The 20,993-nt window shown below is 46.2% G+C and overlaps 1 protein-coding gene across 5 annotated transcripts in view; it reads right to left on the bottom strand.

The window, feature by feature from the left end:
- Positions 1–20,993, bottom strand: part of LOC144932471 (cytohesin-3) — a 57,775-nt gene that overhangs the window by 4,927 nt on the left and 31,855 nt on the right. For 4 of the 5 annotated variants that reach the window (XM_078856572.1, XM_078856573.1, XM_078856574.1 and 1 more), the window contains exons 2-12: positions 19,071–19,153; positions 17,648–17,712; positions 16,809–16,875; positions 13,140–13,258; positions 9,296–9,376; positions 8,946–9,058; positions 6,564–6,712; positions 5,336–5,447; positions 4,786–4,862; positions 4,134–4,205; positions 1,626–1,780 (exon numbers count right to left, since the gene is read on the bottom strand). In XM_078856572.1, coding sequence (XP_078712698.1) covers positions 1,626–1,780; positions 4,134–4,205; positions 4,786–4,862; positions 5,336–5,447; positions 6,564–6,712; positions 8,946–9,058; positions 9,296–9,376; positions 13,140–13,258; positions 16,809–16,875; positions 17,648–17,712; positions 19,071–19,153 — 1,093 coding nt within the window. Of the gene's footprint in view, positions 1–1,625; positions 1,781–4,133; positions 4,206–4,785; positions 4,863–5,335; positions 5,448–6,563; positions 6,713–8,945; positions 9,059–9,295; positions 9,377–13,139; positions 13,259–16,808; positions 16,876–17,647; positions 17,713–17,859; positions 18,087–19,070; positions 19,154–20,993 lie in introns of those variants that run through there. The other variant, XM_078856575.1, reaches the window with a different exon arrangement.

The following is a 20,993-nucleotide window of genomic DNA, read 5'->3' on the forward strand; positions in this document are numbered from 1 at the left end:
CTGCCGTGACGTTTTGACCACAACGGCAACATGGCTATACGCTCACACCTGTTAAAAGTGTAAAAGACGGTGTCCACCAATTCTCAAATGAGCGTGGGGGAGTGACCATCTTTGTTGGTGGTCCAGAACATTGCTAGAGTGTGGAAGAGTTTCTCACCATAGGCCAACTCCCAGTTGGGAATTTAAGTTACGACCTCGATAGTGATAATTCCTGGTTGCCTGGAGCGATAATCACCACTTCATTATTCATCACTGTTTGGAAATGTCTAAGGAGCTCACAGATACCTAAACTATCTGGACAAGGATACATTGGAAGAATTATAGTCTACATGCTCAGCTTCCACATGTCTAAACAGTCGGACAAAGGGGGCTACACAGATATGGAATGGGCTATAGAAGAGACAGAGCCAAGTGCACTTGCTGATGGATAGTACTCGTGTTGTGAAAGATCGATGTTTGTGGTGGAGGCTCGGGAAAGATGCTACTTACTGTGTGGCTGATGGCAATATATTCACCACTTACCATGATCTCAAAGTGCCTCGGTGACATCACCACCACCTAGTGGCACACGGTGGCTATTGCTGTGAATGTGTGCAGGCATGTGCACGCGCGCAACTGCGAATATACATGCATACACGTGTACATATCGGTGCATGCGATTGAATCGCCTGGAATGCACCCGATCCCATCAGATCTTGGAAACTACGTAGGGTCGATTCTAGATTTGAAGCTTTCGTGATTGCAAGGATTCATATTCTTAGGTTTTTTCGGTAAAGTCACGTAGGTAAAACATCAAAATTTTATTAATTTTGATGTTTTACCTACGTGAATTTACCGAAAAAACCTAAGAATACGTAGGGTCGAGCCTGGATAGTGTTTGGATGGGTTACCGCCGTGCACAAAACAGGTAGTCATCATAGGGCTTGTGCGACTATGAGTAGAGGGGAGTGCAGCAAACAATTCCATCGTCGTGCTCCACGTCAATGCTACCCACCACCTTCATCAACAGCCTGCACAGCGACCATCTTGGAAAAATATGACCCTCAAAAGCATGGAGAGGCCCTCATCCAGCAGGACGCTGACAAAAAGACTGCACAGGTACACAAGTGTGCGCGTGTACGTACACTTTTCTTGGCATGAGCACTACGATGTCACCGCGATGCAATGGTGCACGGTGGCTATTGTGGTTGTGCGCACGCCTAGCTCCTGCCCAAACACGATCATTTTGTGCACTCTGTATGTAGAACTTCTTTCGCAACCTACGTAGCTAACCGTGCTCATCAGAGGTGCTCTGCGGTGGTGTAGTGGTTAGCGCATTACACTTCGTACCTGGCGACCCGAGTTCGATTCCCACTCACGGCCAACACCGGTGACGATTATCTGAACCGGTCCAGGGCCTCCCCCCTAGATGAGTGCCTAGTGTAGTGCGTAAACATCACCACTGGGGAGACAAAGGCGGCTGGGCGTGCCGGCCTTCATTAGGTGCTCGCTAGCAGCACTTGCCCCCCAGGCTGGGCGTGCCGGCCTTCATGAGGTGCGCGCTAACAGCACTTGCCCCAACAATCTGTAAAAGGCTATACGGGGGAGGGAATCATTGTCTGTTGTGTGCTCTGCTGTAAACGCACTTGATGCACTTGATCCACTCGTCCTTCTCCTCAGGCGAGGGTGCCGAGATGCGGTACACCATGTGCTTCCCCTCCACCACGCGGCCGTCCGTGTCCGTCTTGCACGCCTTGATCACCCCGCCCTTGTTGTTGGGGAGGAACAGCTCGAAGCAGTTCTGCCACGGAAAGCGTGGGAAAACAGAGAAGGCAGCAGCGGCAGCAGCACGTCATAACGTGAACCACGACGGTTCCCATTCGCTCTGCTGCTTGACCAAACAAACACCTTGTGAAAGACTCAATGCAGAAGATCCCTGGTTTTGATCTTCCAAGAAGCTCATGGTCCCACCATATAAAGTGCATCCGTACAACCCATGGCAGATGCGAATACCTCACGCACAAATGGTAAATGTAAAACTCTCCGATGTGCGATTGCGGTCATCCAAAAGAGCATACCACATATTACGATGCAATGCCCGATCGACAAATACGAAGGAGACATCACAGAGATACACTCCGCTGCTCCCGATGCGGTTATCTGGCTTGGCCACCTGAACGTGGAATTGTGGGTTGTTGCTCTGCATCTACATCAGCCATACGAAAGAAGATCAATTAAGTGCCTCCGTATTATTGTTGCGGTCTGTCTGTCCAACCATCTGTAATGGCGGGGGCCACACTATAACTTTTGTAAACTAGCTCCCAAATGAGCCAAGCTTCAGTACAAGGTTGTTTTGTTGTAACGGGGTCTCACCCGATTGAAAATCGGCCAAATTGACCAAAAGGGTTGCCCAAAACTTGAATAAACCAGAAAAAATTATCATTTGCAAATATGCAAAAATAATTCTGTCCTGACAGGTATCTCTTCAGCTTCCACGCTGCTCATCACACACTCCGAGATGAACACGCGTTGGAAAGCGTGACCTAATCCATGTGTACGCATGACTTCTCTCAAATGTGTTTATATTGCAGAGAGCAAAACAATGAGGAATGAAAGATAGGAAAACAGAAGCGAACTCAAAACAAAATCAATGGTCTGCGATCACTCACGAATCTCGTGGAGAGCAGCGAGAGTGCAAATGTCTGCAGCACGTACACGAGACACATTTTCAAAATGTCCTTAAGCACCCTATCGATCCGTCCCAACACTTCAAAATGCGTAGCGATTTTAATTCGCACCTTTTACTCTTGGTCGAGAATATATATATTTTTTACGCACCAAAGCTGTTTAACGGTTGGACAGGTGGCCAATAATACTTTCGGGGTCAACACGAGTACCAATTTGTGCAACGTCAACAGCGATTGTCCCTCTTGATAAATTGGCCGCTGCCATGGGGAATACAGAATTTAAATAACTGCCCAAGGACCACCAACAGTGGTCGTAGCCGCACTGCTCGTTGGATATTTTGTTTGTTTGTTCACAGTACAGAGATGTTGGTCGGCAGGTGGCTGAGCGGAATAAATAATTGTTATACTGCACCGTGCTCTCTGCCTTCACGGACCTGCACTGATCAGCGGGGAAGTATGGCAAGATATTAACCGACGACCTGCATACTGTGGGGGAGGTCCTCGTGGAGTAGGGGACGGACAAAAGGGCTGTACACAGCCCTCGCGTAAATATGTGTCGTTAAACCCGCCACAACCTGACAGCCAATTAGTAAGGTTTGTCACGTAAACAGAACGTGGCCAATTCGTTACTAGTACAGCAAACCGGTATGTTGGAGAGCAAAGTCACAACATTTACAATCAGAGTACGACGTTTTGCCAATAAGTACAACTAGCTTCATCAGGCGACAGCCAGATTTGTGGAGAAATCCTCCCGTTTCGTTCCTTAAATGTCTGTTTACGTGACAAACCTTACTAATTTGGCTGCATTGGGTGGTGGCGGGTTTAACGACACATTTATATATTCACGCGATATAACCCAACAAAACTTGTATTATGGATGATATTGGTTACAAAAGCCTACGTGTTAAACTGTACAATTGTTGGTCGTAATATTTCCATCCCATCGGCATCTGTTAGTTCCAACACTTGCCCTTCGCATATAAACCACAAGGTGGCGTGCAGCCTGCCTTTGCTGCACACACGAAAAAGGTAAAGGGGGAGACCTGCAATTTCTTGCTCATGCCACTGCTGATGAAAGGGCTCCTCTAAGAGGCAGCTCGAGAGGGCACCTCTGGAGGGTATTTTGGCCTCCTCTTCTATGCTGGCCAGACATCTCAGAAGAGATGGGAGTATCCACAGTTTACCCACACCACACGCGATTTGCCCATCGGCCAAAACTGTGGTTTCTTCCGGGTGGGGAGGCCGGGAGGATTTTAAAAAACGTGCACCATTCTTCCAAACGCCACGCCGGGAGATCGACATGGCAACCTCTGGATTGCAAGTCGAATGTGCTCACCGTTACACTACAGCACCATCCAAAGCCCATATATCGTGTACAATAATGATAATTTTTGTGATCATATTCAGTTGCAAAGGCCGTTGATGCCTGCGCCAAAAGCACGCGACGGCCTTCGTGTAAACACGTACGGGCTTCTTGGGGTCGTCCACCTCCCGTATGCTCAGATTCTCCAGGGGAATGATTCCTCGCGGTTCCTTGTCCTGCAGGAGAGACGGCACAGGTCGCGCCAGATGCAATAAACTCCTTCGTGTATCTGGAAAGTGTTTCCGAGTCTCAAGTCCCTCCCACGTCTCCATTGACAACTACTGTCAAGGAGATTACGGTATTTAAGGCCACTATAGTCACGATGGAAACCTGGCCCAAAGGTCACATTTTTTCCGAAGAACCACTCCTACTTAAATTTGTATAAACAGCAAGAATGCAACGTCTTAAGTATGTCGTATTTAATCATTCATCGATTAATGTTGATTCTTATGGTCACGATAATATATACATCGAATTATGCACATGAGAATTACTTACAATTCATGAAAAACTGTACACCAATTTCACTTTTTTATCGAATTGTAACATTTCATCGAATCACAGGTGGAGTGAATCGTTGCATGCCCTGTGAGTATAGCCTCTTGTCAACAGTCTTGGCTGCGTCTTGGGACGTATTTATTATTTAGCCCAGCACAAAATGTACTTTGTGTGGGAAAGGCACAAACGAATGGCTTATGGAGCCACAGAGGGCCTATGACCGTATATTATGATGATGATAATTACTAATGTCCTTACCGTTGTGTACTCAAAGTAGTAGAGGCAGTTGTCCGTCAAGATGAACCACCGCCTCTTCCAGGTCTTCACCTTTCCTCCTAAAAAACAAAAAACAAAGGAGTGACATTTATAGAGGAGCTAGAAATGACAACAATGTGAAGGTGCTGCTAAAACAGACTACAATTTGTTGCTGTTGCACTGATATCATTGTGATGTCCATAATTCAGAGATGGCAAAACACCTTTCATCAAACATTCATTCGAAATCGCTATAGCCACGCACCCCCTCCTCCACCACCACCACCAAGACAGCACCAACATGTGCACTCGGGCATCATGAACTACAGCAGGAAAAGCAGCTCTGAAATTGAACGTGTAACTAATTAATCGGCAATGTAGATACTCAACAAGGGCCCCAGAGCCCCCTGGCCAATGCCAAGCCGGGGCGTGTGGCTACCTTTCTTTGGATTAAAAAAAAAAAGCTACAACGAACATGGCTTGTGACTTTTGGGTAAGGACAATGGTGTCGAAGGAAAGCCACGGCGTCAACCGTGCGTGCCACCAACGCTTGCCTAGTTTGAGTAGCCAGCCCTCCCGGTCAGGGTTGAAGAACGTGTGCGTGAGGTCATTGCCGTCGTCCTCGGGAATTTTGAACGGCTCGTTCTTTATGCTGTCGTACAGGTTCTGTGTGTAAAAAAAAACACGCGCAAACAAAGCCACTTCCATTTTTCAACGTCTCGTCCGAAACACGATACCGGCAGGGCTGCGCTATGAATGCAACGTGCCAATTTTGCTCCATTGTGTAATTAACTCAAAGCATTTTGTGGTGTTTAAATAATGCATAAGCACAGTGCTCTTTGTGTACGAGTGGCAATCGCCACCAGCAGTTGCCAACAGCATGCGTTCTAAGCAAGCGGCAGATGGTTTCTCTGCTGCCAGGTTTAAACAGGGACGGATCTACTTTGGCGACATCTCATTGGCCACTGTGGCCAGATGTTTGCTACTGTGGTCATGAATTATGTATTCAGATCCTCATTTAGGTAACCGACATGTGAATGCCCCTATTGTGTTTTAGCCATTGTGCGAATTGACTTGTGTTACAACGATCATTATAAAATCCTGAAATTGGGAAGGATATAAAAGAATAGAAAACAAAAAATTGGCAGTTAATAAAGGTCTTTGTGTCTGCCAAGTGACATTCAGCAACTTCAATGGATGGGTTGGTAGCAGGGTCTTATACTACCAGGCAAGGCAGTACAAACACCTGTAATCTAGCCAACTGGAGGTAAATTGGCCAGACAGCATCATGCGAGTGAGAATCCCAAACTGCCGGGCTAAAAAAGTGGCCTGAATGGACAGCCCTTTATCAATCCACTGCTGGATGAGGGCCTCATCACATTATACAAAATATTGCGGATTAATTGACCTCTATCCACCACAGTGATCATCTGCAGATCCCTGAAGGTGGGTTTGGGGCCAGGACTTTTTTCAGAAATCAGTCGCCACTGATGTTAGCCGTGGCCAGGAATTAAACTCGGGTTGCCGGGTTCAAAGTGAAATGTGTTAACCACTGGTACCATCGTCCCATCTGAATAATTAATATCCATCATAAATTTATGACTAACTCAAAAATCACACATCACTAGCCGACACAGCCGGTCAGCGTGAAGTCGGTACGCAACCGGGCTTTGTGCCAGGCAAGGCGGCTCGTTGCAGCTCGTGTCGCTCGGGGTATAGCCAGCGACGGTAGTACGAGCTGGTGAGTTGGGGGGGGGGAGTATGAGGGCTGTCGCCTCCTACCCTGAGCAGCTCCTCCGGCAGGTCCCCGCCGTCGTTGATGCCGCGATTCATGAGGATGAAGCGCTCGGTGGTGGGCTTGTCGCGCACGTTGGGGTTGTGGAGGCTCGTGTTGAGCATGATGATTGCGAACGAGAGCACGTAGCAGGTGTCTGTCGCAACGGCGCCAGAAAAAAAGACGGCGAGCAGGGGTCAATGTGAGACAGCGGTTCCCCAGTACCCTGTTCCCCTCCACCAGCACCCAATGCAATCATAGATCAACTTCAAGATCGCACACTCAGAATCTTCAAGATCCTTGACTGCTGCCAACTTTTGCTGCTTTTGCTGCCTACACTGCTGCCTACTTTTTCTGTTATTTTCCTCTACTCCCCTCCACACTCCTACCTACCCTTACCTCTTTCATCTCATCTTAGTCAACTTGCCCTCAATGTACTCTCTAACCTATCTCCTCTGATCTCTACTCACTCCACTCCCCATACTCTCCTACCTCATCTCAGTCTATTCCCCACTTCACACCTGCTCCAACAAGGAAACTCCCAGTCAAAGCTTAATTTTTTTAATGAAATTAAACTTACCAGACCACAGTGGCAGTGGGTATGCAAGCACAGGAGCGAATGCCTTAACCCAGTTGCCATTACCACTGCCTCTTTTGGCCACTGTCCAAAAATGCCACCGTTTTATCGATGTGTTTTAACCTCATTTGTATTGGAATGCCTGACCTGTGTAGATGTTAAAATTTGAATTTGATCTACTGCAAACCTTGACAAAACAACACGTTGCAAGATTTTCCAGACTGCTGCCTCTCACCTCGAGAATCCCTGGCTAAGGCTGACTCGGCATTATGCTCGCACCATCAGTGACGTGGCAATTGCTGCGGAAATAAAAATGCACTATTCGGCTGGACACGATGATGCCCATAAGCCCTTTGTGTGCAATTAAGCACTCCCAGAAGGCCGTGGGGCTGTGAGGTTGTGTTAAAACCACTTTTAATTGCTATGTCGGGAAATGGATGTAGAAACAGATATATACAAAGGGGACGTATTGTCTGCTTAGATATTTTGTTACTTATATTCCCTGCAAAGGTGCTCATGATTATCTTGTGAACAAGGCAATTGAGCAAAAATGTGGCAGTGACACCTGCTATCCAACGAGAACATGTCAGACTTGCAATGCTTTGGTGTCTCTCAGCGAGTTTTCAAGGTTAGCCTATGCCAAGGTGCATTCTGAATGTTCTTGTTGGACCACTCTACCCGCTAAGCTAATTAAAACAACTCAATTCGTTGAGCGAGTGCAGTGAATTCACCTTGCTATGGGCAGAACCAATTTAAGCACTTTTCACGATTGCATCATTAATTACACAAAGGGGATTGTGAGTAGCAAACCACAAAGTGTTAATTATGTTATCGAGAGGCTTTGAGGATGGGGCAGATTGCAGCGTGTTGTGACGCTCCCACCTGCAGGGCTATGAGGTTGAGATGGCACTAGAGCCATAGGTTGCTGACATGTCTGTGTGGATTTTCCCTGGATTCTCGAGTTTCCTATCACGTCAGATATTCAGGGAGGATTTGCTGGATGAGAAAATGCATCATTATTACTCCAACTACTACCAATATACAGAACAAAGAATCGAAAGGCTCTTAACGCGAGCTCACCGATATAAAGCACGTCTCATTGTTACTCTACGGCGGGGTCTGCAGCCACATCTGGCTTGAGAAGGCTCTAGAATTGGCCTAAAAGGCTTTAGCCTGCCGAGTGACATACCAAGACATAACGAGATACAGATAACTCGAGTGAAAGAGAATTAAAGAAACGGCAATTCGTGAAATGAGGGCACTTAAAATAAGAAAGACCTGGAGACAATAGACACAGATTAAGCAGCCACATACACCGGGAGTTAGGACACCACAAACCCGTGTGATGTCACAACGTCTGTTTACGCGACACCTTGACATCACGTGGGCCACCGGCACATGGTATTATGTGGCCCCGCTGGAAACTAAAGTAAAACAATTATTGCGATGCAGGAGAGCAATCGTGTTGCTCGTAAGCGGTGTATGTGGGTGTGTATGCGGTAGTGTTGCGCTTAGTGCGCTGCGCTAGGAACCTGGCGACCCGAGTTAGATTCTCGCTCACAGCCAAGTGGCAACTATGTGAACTGGTCTTGGACCTCCTCCTCCCTTAGGTCGACTCCGCTTCAAATGAGTATCTGGTGTGGTGTGTAAACATCGCCACTGGGGAGACAAAGGCGGTCGGACGTGGTGCTGGCCACCTGCCTCCACGTGTGCCGTGCTGGCCTTCATTAGGTGCTGGCTAACAGCACCTGCCCCAACACTCTGTTAAGGCTACACGGGGGACCGATGTCTTTGTGCGTCACCTGGCCCTCACCAGTCGACTGGAACACGCCCGCGTTGCACTGGCAGTAGCGCGTGGCAAACGCCTCCATCATGCGGTCGATCTTCTGCGCCTCTCCGGGCAACCGGAAGCTCCACAGGAATTGCCTGCCAAGGGCACCCACAAGGAGCTCTAAGGACGGACGCTGCTGACCGAGCTGGATTTTTTTAATTATTATTGACAAGGCAAAATTACACGGATAAAACGGAACACTGCGCTGGTGCTTATCCGCATTAGGTTTGTGACAAAGTTCACCCCCCGACCAACAGCGGCGAGCAAACAGAAAGGTAGTGTGCAAAACAAACAAAGAATGAATTCGTGAACGTGCAGTGGGATGCCTTTACCTTAGCGCCTGCACCAGGTTGAGGTTGGCGAACTCGTGGAGCTCCACGAAGGCGTGCAGTACCTGGATGTTGAAGTCATCCCTGTGGGAGAAGGCGAAGGTCAAACGCGAGCCGTCCCACGTGCAAACACAACGGCCCATTTACTTCGAGAGCCAATTCGTAATTCGGCGGGGAAGTTCAGGGTCAAGAGGTTATCTCATAGCCATTGTCATCGGTGACACAGCACTTCAGAATTGCTTCCGTCCTTCTGCCTTATCCTGCCTGTCAGCACCTGACATTCAAGATCTCACCACGACGACGACCAGGGCTTCAGGTCCTGCTTTGTCTGTTGACCTCTAGGGTGCCTGTTGTAAATTCTTGTCTCGGTAATATTCTGCAAATGTGCCCCACCCATCATAACTGCCTCTTCCTCCTGATTACATCTACAATTCCTTATTCCTCAAAATGGTCTATTACTGCTCTGCGACAGCTGCTCAATGTCACCAGATAACATGACCCAAGTTTGTATCATGACATAATGGGGCCAGAAATAATTCCATAAATGCCAATTTGTAATCCTATAAGATCCATTTCAAGAGGTCACTGGGGGGGGGGGGGGTAATGTTCCAACGATGTATCTAAAAATGTGCACGAATTATGTATATTCTTATTCATTTGAAAAACAAAATGCAATCATTTACAAAATAACTGAAAATGTAAATATACAGTACTTCACGTATCATTGCGTTTCTAATTACAAAAAAAAAACGTTGGGTCAACATCTGAATTCTCTTTACTAAACTAGCTTTTAATGAGCATTACATTAATACATAGACTGTAAATGACGAGTTTAATATTTAATGCTCATTATTAAACTGCTAGTATTAACGGTGTGTTTACCATACATTATAACAGGATGGGACGAAGTGGTGTTGCTGTGGTTCGCGCACTGCGCTACGAACCCATTAACCCGAGTTTAATTCTCGGTCACTGCTGACATCAGTGGCATGATATCTAAACCAGTCACCAACCCACATTGACTAGTGTGGTAAAGTAACAATCGAATAATCCTCACGACCGACACGGCCTGGTGATATGAAATGATATACAGCTTCACGTGCGATTTGAAAAACATGCATTCTCAAACATTCGCTCAATGAATCCGACCAATTTAAGTCAACTACGCCGGATGAGGAACTAACCGGCCACAAAACGAGCGAGATCGGTGAATGTAAAACGGAGTGTGCCGGGAGTTACATCATTTTAAGACCGCATCGTGGATTGCCCAGTAAACAATGTGCGCCTATCGTTGATCGTTTATCCAAACCAGAGACACAGGAACTCAGAATAGGGAATAAAATTCCGGTCTTGTGCCCAAGAGGAAACGCAAATGTAAATATCATAATTTTACCATTAGCCTTCCTTCCCATCTCCGGATCATTCTCAAGACCAGGATGTCCACTCAGCTGCTGGCTAATGACAAAGGATTCATGTGGTTTTCTCTGGCTTTAGATGCGCGTATGTGTGTGTGTGTACATTATGCGTGCATGTATGAATTATGATACTTTGAGCAGAGGTCTGGATATGCAGTGACCGATCAATCAATGTCAGCGTTTGTAAATGGCAGACTCTCCAGAAATTGCAAAAAAAAAAATCCACGGTCATACTTACGATAAGTGCATACACATTATATGTGCATTGTGCACGATGGCATATGTCGGTAAATCGCACACATAGTTCAGCATGTTTTGTTTTGCATGTGCCTGCATTGTTATGGCGCATGGGCGGTTTTGCTTTTGATATGTTTGGGAATGACACGTACTCACGATGTTGTGCATGTGCTGTGATTCGCATTATTTATACATGCAGACAGAAGCATTGATGCAAGGATATAAGCAAATATGCATTGCAAATGCTTGGTACATAATACAGTTCAAATCGACATCACTGCTCAACTAGGGAAAAAATCAGGAAAGACTTATGCACCCTTTTTTAAAAGTCAATAATTAAATTAGACATTTATTTTAAATCAAGTAAATTTTAATATGGTTTTATTATTAACAAAGGCATATCCAAATGTTTTTTCGAATCAATGACACATCAATGGTGTCGAACACAGTTCTTTAAGCATCAGCATGTACTGTAGTTTCTTTTTTTTAGGCTTACAGGAAATAATTTGATCACATGACTCATTGCATTTTTCCCATTTGAGCAGCAGAGTTGATTTTTTCTTTATTTTGCAACAAGCAACAAGCGGAACTGGCTCGAGGAAAAGGAACTTGGCTTAACCAAATCAAAAATGTTCCAAACATGAAACCTAACTGAGGCTTGCCCCCCCCACCCCCATTAATATATTACATATCTTCAGAGCTCTGCAGCTCACTCCACATTTCTGGCCTCTCTGTGTTGTGAAGGACCATTGCCTGAAACGTCACCTATTATAAAACTTTCTTTAAAAGGCCACCTTGTTATTGGTCATTTGTGTCTCTAGATCATTGAAGAGATAATTGACCACTTTTTTTTTAATAAAGCAACAAAATATCAAGATATCTTAGATTTGTTAACAAGTATGTAGGATGTGTATCGCAGGCTGTCTGGATAAGAGTTTTAAGTTTTACGTTCTGGGGAAAAAAAAAAGACTGAAAATCACCGTTAGACATGCCGCTGTTGCCTAGTCACTTCACTGCGGTGGCAGCAAAACATCGGAGTGACGTTGCTGTGATGCAGTTGAAACCATCACGTGGAATGAGCTAAAGATCCCAAGATACAAGGGTCTATATACTCTAACCAGGATTGTATTTACCAGGTGCTTATCACCAAATCACCCGGAAATTCATCCTATCTCAACAAATCCCAGAAGTTAAGCTGGAATGAGCCTGAATATTGGTGGTTTGAGCAACCACCACCATGCATAAAATGTATTACAGGCTATGGGGATATGTTTTGGGCTGTAGAGGCACCAATTTTCAATTGTTCTATACAACAGTATTATTTACTGTACATGAAAATTCTGTCCAAGTCATACTAACCAGTCATTGTAAATCTTTCTTATTTTTTGTCTCGACTTGAGCTAGTCACACCGAGAAATTCGTAGTGTGGGTCACGTCCATGCAATGAACACGACCCATTCAAATCCACGTGAAGCAAAGTGGCCAGGGTGGTGCCTCTGGGGTCAGAGCATTGAGCCAGCACCGCCGAGTTCCCGGTGTTGAATCTGGGTTTTCCAAATCACATGCGCGTGCTTAAACCGGGTTCTGAAGTGCATTAAGTTGACAGTCTTAGCCCCAATCGACAATGACTGCACACTAAGAAATGCTAAATTAGATTTTTATACTTTATTTGGGAAAAATTCCAGCTCCAAGACTTAAACCAAAAAGTCATAATTGTGTATTCATAATTTTTCCTCGTACTAGGACCCATATCGTACAGGCGAGGACCTGTAAGACCAGTCGCTCGCCAGCATGCATTTAAGCAAAGCCTGCCTCTGCTGCCTCTACTCTTTCGAAAACTAGTCTAGAATATATTCTTAGGTTTTTTCGGTAAAGTCACGTAGGTAAAAAAATTAATTAATAAAAGTAAAATAAAATAAAAATCACGACGTTTCGGAGGCAACACAAGCTTCCGTCTTCAAGTGTTGCCTCCGAAACGTCGTGATTTTTATTTTATTTTACTTTTATTAATTTAAATTTAAATGTTTTACCTACGTGACTTTACTGAAAAAACCTAAGAATATGAATCCTTGCAGTCACGAAAGCTTCAAATCGAGAATAGTCTAGAATATACTTAAAATAGCTATTGTAATCATTTAGCCGATTTGGTTGTTTTGGAGGCCCCGAGGCCTGTGTGAACCACAAACCAGCCTCACCTTTCACCAAGGTATTCCCCAATGGCCGTCTTGTTGAGGCCTTCCCCCTTGTAGAGGAACTGCGCGATATCCTCGGGCGTGTTCTTCAGAAGCTCGTTTTCTGTCAGGAACTTAATTCCCTGTGGAAAAAAACCAATAACAGTTTGCCAAAGCATTTTGTTTATAGATCATCTTTCCAGGCATTAATCGTGAACAACTTCAATAATCCTGCGTAGGTTATCTGTTGTTGTACTGTACAGGTTGCACTGCACCTTGTGCCAGATGTAGCACTCCGCATACTTGGAGCTTCTTCAGGCACTGCAATAATCAGTTCCTGAAAGGAGCTTTCAACCATATGGGAGAGCGAAACATCGGACATCGTAACCAAATAAAAACAAAAGCAACTGCTAATTATATCCCTTCATTTGCATGAACGTGTCGTTGTCGCAGGGCAGACGGCACGATTTTAAGAGATCATCATTTTCGGCGTTTCCAAACACTGTATAAAATCGACCCACCACGTCGGACAGCCAAATGGAAAAAACCAACCAAGCAACCATCATCAATCAGCACAGCGAGCCACCTCCAGAGGGACACCCCGACCGGTCTTGAAACCCTCAAGACATTCACGCCGCAGCGAATAATACAGCTGCGCGGACGACACAGCATCCGAATTGATGAGAGTTTTGATTGGTTTATAAAAAGAACGGGGGAAAGCGGACGAGCAGTGTGCATGCCAAAGGGCCGATTTAATTGCGCTTGGCAGGTTGTCTGAAATCTGAAGAGTCCTCCCTCATTTGTGCGCGAGCTGCTGGGCACTTTCGAAGGGCTTTTCCGGCATTCAAAAGAGGCCAGGCGGCTTCCACACACTCAGATAATTGGTCGTATCGATGTTAAAATGTGCCAGGGCTTTTATCAAGCCAGAGCAGTCCTGATAGCAAACCCATTCCGTCATTTGGCTAATGCAGAGAATCAGGCAGTGCCAATTCTCCCGAGGACCACGGCTGACGCCGATAAAGAAAAAGGAGAGTTCGCTTGCAAACAGCAGACCGTATCATTTAACACAAGGGAAGACACGGCTAAGCAAGTGGAAATATGTAACATGTACGAGGGCCATGTGGTGGGCAGAAGAGGGCAATGCATTACATTTCATTGACTGCGTTCAACCTACCCAACACTGACCAGCGTGGCGTTTGACATGACACTGTGTTGTTCCCAAACATCCTATAAGGCTTCACGAAAAAATAAACACCGCTTTGTGGGAATTCAAAAGTAATTGTCTCATGTAAACTGCCAGAGCATCGCGCAAGTTCTGCCACAGGCTTAGGGTTGGTAGATCGGAGGCACCCAAAACTCCTTCTTTGAGCCAGGGGAGGCACCGTCTTAAATAAATATAAAATATCGGCACAGTGCAACAGAACGTGCACCCACAAGCCACATTCCCCTTTTCCACTGGCTAACTCAAGTGGGTGGTTTTGCTAGGTATTATTTGCAATGCCGAGCTAGAACCAAAACCAGGAAAATCTGGCCTCACAAGACATATATAAATCTGGCTTGGGGCCAAGTAGGGCCAGGGGCCCTGGTCAATGGGGTATCAGAATCAGAATATTTCTTGATAATGGAAGAATCCGATGAGCTAGAAAAGCTCTCTTTTCACACATGTCCAGTAGGGGCAGGTAAGAACATTACAACAATAAACAATACAAAAACACAACAGAATTGCAAAGTACAAGAAAGGTAAACAAATCACCCAAACATACTAATACAACTAAACCATCCCCATCCTACCAGGCAAAGCTCACGGAGGTAAGAACTTATTTTTCAAAAGCGACCTGGCCACAAATGATAGCTCAACAAAGTGGCTTCACATTTGGACATTTATAGCAGCAAATTAATCTAAATAATTTCAACGCACGTTTCTAAATGTGGAGTGGGAATAAAAACAAGTGCCTGCGGCGCCACACGGGGCTGACTCGCCGCAGCCCTGGCCCAGCTCATTTGTATGGAGGGAAAAGTGGTAAAATAAATATAACAATGGTGGTTCTGTGCCACTTAAAAATCCACACTCCCACGAGCAATTTCTGCAGCTGAAAGCTCCTCATGCCAGAATATTAAGAGATTTTGGTGAATATTTCTTCATTTGAACATAATCCTCCTTCAACTTAAGGCTACATTTCTATTGCTTGTGTCATATTTAGAGCTTTTTGGATATAAAAAAAAGTAATCTCCATACATAAGTCTCCCTCAAGTATGAAGACTGACCGAGGTCAAGAATGTATTTGAAAGCCACACAAGGCACTTCTCAGAGGAGCAAAATCACTGTCTATAACGATAGCACGACAGCAAGGACGATGGCAGCCTTCCTCATGCAGCCTTGAGAACAGATGCTTGTTGAGGTTGCGAATGTTACATATCAAAGAGGGAAATGTAGTTCATCATCCCACAGTGGTGTCACAGTGATAACAATACTTTAAAGGGATTTAAGGGCAGCACATTTCGCCCCCCGCCCCCCCGTTGAGATGAGACGAGAAGTCCTATTAAGGTCACTGCTTATCAAAGTCCTGGAGGCTCAACACAGGAGGATGAGGCTGTCTGGAAGAGAATAAATAAATAACTCCCTTTCCCATCTCGACACTGCCACGGGAATAAGCAAACGCCTTCCATCTCAAAGACCGCAACGGCATTCACGAGCATAAAGGGGCCGTGTGTTAACGGGACCTTGGTGCATCCAAGCTATCGCACAGCTGCTGCCGATTACAGACGAAGGAAACGGCACAACACGCGCGCGTTTTCCGGTGAGAAACCATAAAGGCGCACCCCCAACCCGCTCCCCCCCACCCCCCCCGATGCTCCTATGCGTGCAATTTTATCTGCTTGCACGGGAAAGCCATTCTCCTCGCCCCTCCGGGGGACTGGCTCCACCAACACGCACTGCCCCACAGCGTGGGGCGAGCGGAAGAAAGAGAAAGGAAAAAAATAAAGCCTGACCGCTACTCGCGATGACCCCAGAAGCCATGACGCTGCGGCCATAGATGGCGTGTGCCTGAAAGAGTGCCCTGGAAAAATGGCAATCAGCACGATGTGCATCAAGATTCCCAATACGTTATGACAGCAAAAGTCGTCAACAGCAGGCAGAACAGCAAGTAGGTTGCCGACATGTGTAGAGATTTTTGGCGTTATCATGGGTTATTTTTTTTTTCAGGCACTGCGTGACACCCATTTACTCTGCTTTGCACATTTTTATATCGATGTGTCCATTAGCAGCATTGGTGATTACTGTCATAAATGAACTTCTGAACTGTGAGTGAAAGTATAAGTTACGTACAGTTTACACAAGTTGCATCGTAAACGCTCATTAAAAACAGAACTGGCCAAGCAGCTAAAGCAGGATCCCTGTACATAACAGAGCCTCAAGAGTTAATTACTATTGCACCAATTTTCGCAAAAAGGGTTCAATGAAACCGAGAGACAGGCTGCGGGATTTTTCACAGTAGCGGTGGACCTGTGCAAGGAGTGTACGTGCTGTTTACAGGACTACGCGTCACCCAGCGTGCGACCGACTGATATATCCAAAGCAGACAAGTCTTGGGGCAATGTCCTTTGCCCTCGGCATTTATGCATGCTCACGCGCACCGACATAAAACACCATCAAAATACAATCGAAATCGGACAATGCATGCCAAAATGTACCTTTTTAGGATCCATGTTAAATTTCTTCCTCCCCATGGACATTTGTTTATTCCTCTGCACGATTTTGCTGTACAAAGTTGGAGGGAGGGGGGAAATTGGGTGGATGCAGAGGCAGATGGTCAGAACAAAAAATGTTTCGTATCGCCGCTTTAAATCCATAACATCATTGCAGCACATCGATTTCAGACCAACCCCCAATAAGGTTTTCTGACAGGCCATCCTGTAGCATGGCCTTTGATAAAATCACCTGGAATGCGCCAAATCTTTGTCAGATCTCAGTAGCTAAGCTCGTCTGAGCCCGAATAAGTGGTCGGATGGGCGACCGCCACGCACAGCAGGATGTTATAGGCTGCTTTGCGGCTCTGGTGGGTTGCGGAAGGTAGTGCAACAAAAAAAATCCATTGTTGGACCGTAATCTACGCTTCCACGTTGATGCTCCCTACCTTCAACAACCCGCACTAACCAGTGTGGTGAAATACGATCAAATAACCTTCACACGACACGCACAGTGCGAGGAGGCCCTCATCCAGCAGTAGATTGATGAAAGGGCTGTACAGATACATTCTGCAGCCGTCTCAAGGACAACTAAATAAGAGCAATATGACCATTACATGTTCATATGTTCACATATCAGTGTCAGTTTAGAATATGCAAGCTCCACATTACACTACTGTGCTTAGGAAAAATCGCACAGAGTTCCTAGGATATACATTCACTCACAATGCCCATCATCATAATCCCGAGGACATTAAAAACAATCGTGACCATGCGGCATTACCACACAACCACTGCTATTAAACGTGGAAGTCCGTTAGCGAGCGACGCGTGCATAGAGGTACCTCTCCTCGGCATTGTCCAGGCTCTCGATCTCGGTCATCACGTCCGATATTTCGTCTTTGAGCCTCTGAAACGGGCGCACGTCACGCGACGTCAACAGCTTCACCGCACAACAACACGAAAGCACGCGTCCATTTCACGCTTTGCGTCTCCGACACGGTAGAACGGGCACCGGAGTTGGGAGGCGGGGGGGGGGTGGAAGAGGGGATGTTACCCGGACTGGGGCTGACCCAGTGACGCCTTAGCCGTGAGATTGCGAGCCGCCGCCACCGCCGCCACCGCCGCCGCCAATGTGCTGTGACGCGACCGCCCACGCCGCGTGCCCCGGTGTCGTCAAACTCATTATGCGGCCGCGACTCCGGATAGCGGGGAGGTGTGACGTGCGGTTCCTTGGTCCACTCCTCGAGCTCTCCAGCCACGAGAGCACTCCGAATTTACCAATTTATATGGTGGGGTGGAGCAATGGGCTGTCAACCTAGTGGTCCGAGTTCGATTCCGGGTCACCAAAAGAACGAGTGTTGCGCGAATAATTCGATTCACGTGTCGCGAGGGCGGGCATCGATTAAAATTGATTAACTGATGCATTGTTACAAAGTGCATTCTCTAATTTACTTCTGCCATGTATTACGATGCTTTTTGAGTCGGATTATAGTATTTTTTCCCCAATTCACATTACATTTGTTCATAAGGAGGGCGATGGCAGTGCACAGTGTTGTGAAGAATGACATTTGGGGAAAAAACCAACGAGGAAACATTCACCGTTACATTGCAACGGTTACGTAACATCCGATTACAACTGCAAACCTGTAAAGAGGCCCATTCCAGCTCCGATAACAGTTCGACCGTGAAAAAACACATCACAGGCCTAATGCACGTGGTTATTGTTGATGGTTGTAGTAGTAGCAGTCGTGGTGAAGCAGCTCCGTCCAATATTTAAATGGGAGAACAACAAAGAAGCCAACTGTTTCCTCCGAATTTTAATGTTTTCAATGAAACTCGGCACCATATGCCTCTTTAACAGATGTAAAAACGGAGCAGGGTTGTTAATTTTTTTTTCTGTGAGCAATGATTGCATGCACTTTTTTTTTAAACAACATATGGTTTGTCGCACACATTGTGAAATTTAACAATATAAAAATATAAAGTCTGTGCGTGCGTGTTCTTTTGTCTGTACCATGCGCTGACTGATGAGTCCTGTCACTTGTGTCTGATGATGGATGCTGCTCGACAAATCACATTCGAACGCGTCGTGCGGGATTGAACATTGGCACACGTGCCAAATCGGTTCAGTCTCTACTAAAAAAATGCAACTGGATTCAATTGTCAATTGGGAGCTTTATAATATCGATTGGACCTCAAAATGTAAAATATTTTTTGGGCGACCTAAAACGGAACATGTGGAGGAATTGCCCCGAATTACCGCACCTGAATGTCGACCACGAGCTCCTGCTTGCGTCGGCGAATGCTGGCCAACTCCTCCTGCTCCTCCTCCGTCAGGTCGGGTGGCACTGCAAGGCAGAGGGGGGCGGCACAAATGACGCATGGACGATCAGCCGACGGAGTTTACAAACGATACAAATATAGCAACACAGGGCGATCCATTTACAGACACCACACTAAAATATTAGGGAGAACTCGAGGACATTTTGTATTTATTTCAAAAACCCTCTACATGTCTCCCACCACTCAGTAAACTTGTTAAATCCTTTACTACTCTTCTGTTAAGTAAGAAAGTTATTACAAACCAGTGAGGTATCTATAAATGGATTGCCTTGTAAATTATTCGCAGAGCCAGAAGACACAAGTCGGGCGATATGGCCGTTGGGCAAAAAGGTGTTAGTGAGAGAGTGCTAATTTATTTACAGCCCTTTTGTCTCTCCACTGCTAGATGAAGACCTCCCCACACTATCAGGTGTGTGGGTTGTTTGACCATTCTTAACCACGTTGGTTAACGGTAAAGGAGGTTGGGTCCAAGGACCGGTTGAGATGTCGCTTGCCACCGATGTTATCCGAGGCCAGGAGTTGAACTCAGGTGTGGCCTAGTTTGTAGTGCAGTGCATGAACCACTGCACCACTACCTGCTCCATCTGCGAGCGTCAGGTTGTGTAGGGCACTAAAGGCACATCTTGTGACTAGCGATGGCACACGCCTGCAGCCAGGGGCACTGCACTCCGTGTCAGCGTGACATGGATACAGCAACGGTTCTGCAGACTTCTTAAGTCTGGCAAGTGAGCAACGGCATCCTATAAATACCCCAAATTGCCTTTTAGCTGCCGTTTAATTGCATGTCAGATGTACAATCCCACTTGTCTATCCACTGCTGGATGAGCACCTCCCCGATGTCGTGCATGTAATTTGATCGTACTTCACCACAATGGTCAGTCTGGGTTTGGTGTAGGCTGGGAGAGCACAGAAGTACAGTACAACAATTGCTTTTGCTGCACTGCCCTCTCCTGCCCACTCCGTAGCTCACGTGACAAGCCTGTTCATGCTCTGTGGGTCATCCATTCCAAGCAATCTCGAGGCTCAACGCTGCCGAGCTTCCTCCTGCCAAATTGTCAGACGCAGGCGCTCCATACACAGATGCGGCTATCGTACAATCCACCTCCCTAGCCAAGGGTTTGCAAAGCCAGACCGTCTGTCACAGTCGTGCCCGCACGTTTTTTTTTCAGGCTTTATTTACTACACACCTGCCGTCCGTGCACCTTCTGCCACGATCGATCGACAGACGAGTAAACAGACCATTGTTGGGGTAAGAAAAACACCAAATTGGTGGCAGAAAAAGCAATTTGCAACAACAAAATCAAATATAGCTCATGTGGAATACACAGAGACAGTTTCTTTCGAACTGCTTCTTGTGTTCAGTTTGCTGTGCTTTCCCCCCACACCTCCAATTAAGCGCGGTTTGGCCACGTACGGTACGAAAGAAGTTCAACGCGCATACACAGTGGTTGCGCATTAAGGGCACCCGTCACAGGCAGCTGAATGCCACGTGAATGCTGATCTCATTCATAATGAAAGCATCGAAGGCAGTGAGTGTAACGCAGTCAGAAGTGAACGTTTGGCAGTCTATGCTCCCAACGGTGGCAGGCACAGCACGGCACGATGTGTGGCGGAGGGTACAGAGCGACCGCAAGGTGCCATTTCACCGGGGGAGGTCGGACACAAGAACCACCTTTCGTTCTAGATTTGAAGCTTTCGTGACTGCAAGGATTCATACTCTTAGGTTTTTTCGGTAAAGTCACGTAGGTAAAAAAAAAATAACATTAAAAATTACTAAAAGTAATAATAGAAATGAAATAAAATAATAAATCACAACGTTTCGGAGGCAACACAAGTCTCCGTCAT

This window comes from Lampetra fluviatilis, chromosome 5 (genome assembly GCF_964198595.1).
Source record: "Lampetra fluviatilis chromosome 5, kcLamFluv1.1, whole genome shotgun sequence".
NCBI lineage: Eukaryota > Metazoa > Chordata > Hyperoartia > Petromyzontiformes > Petromyzontidae > Lampetra > Lampetra fluviatilis.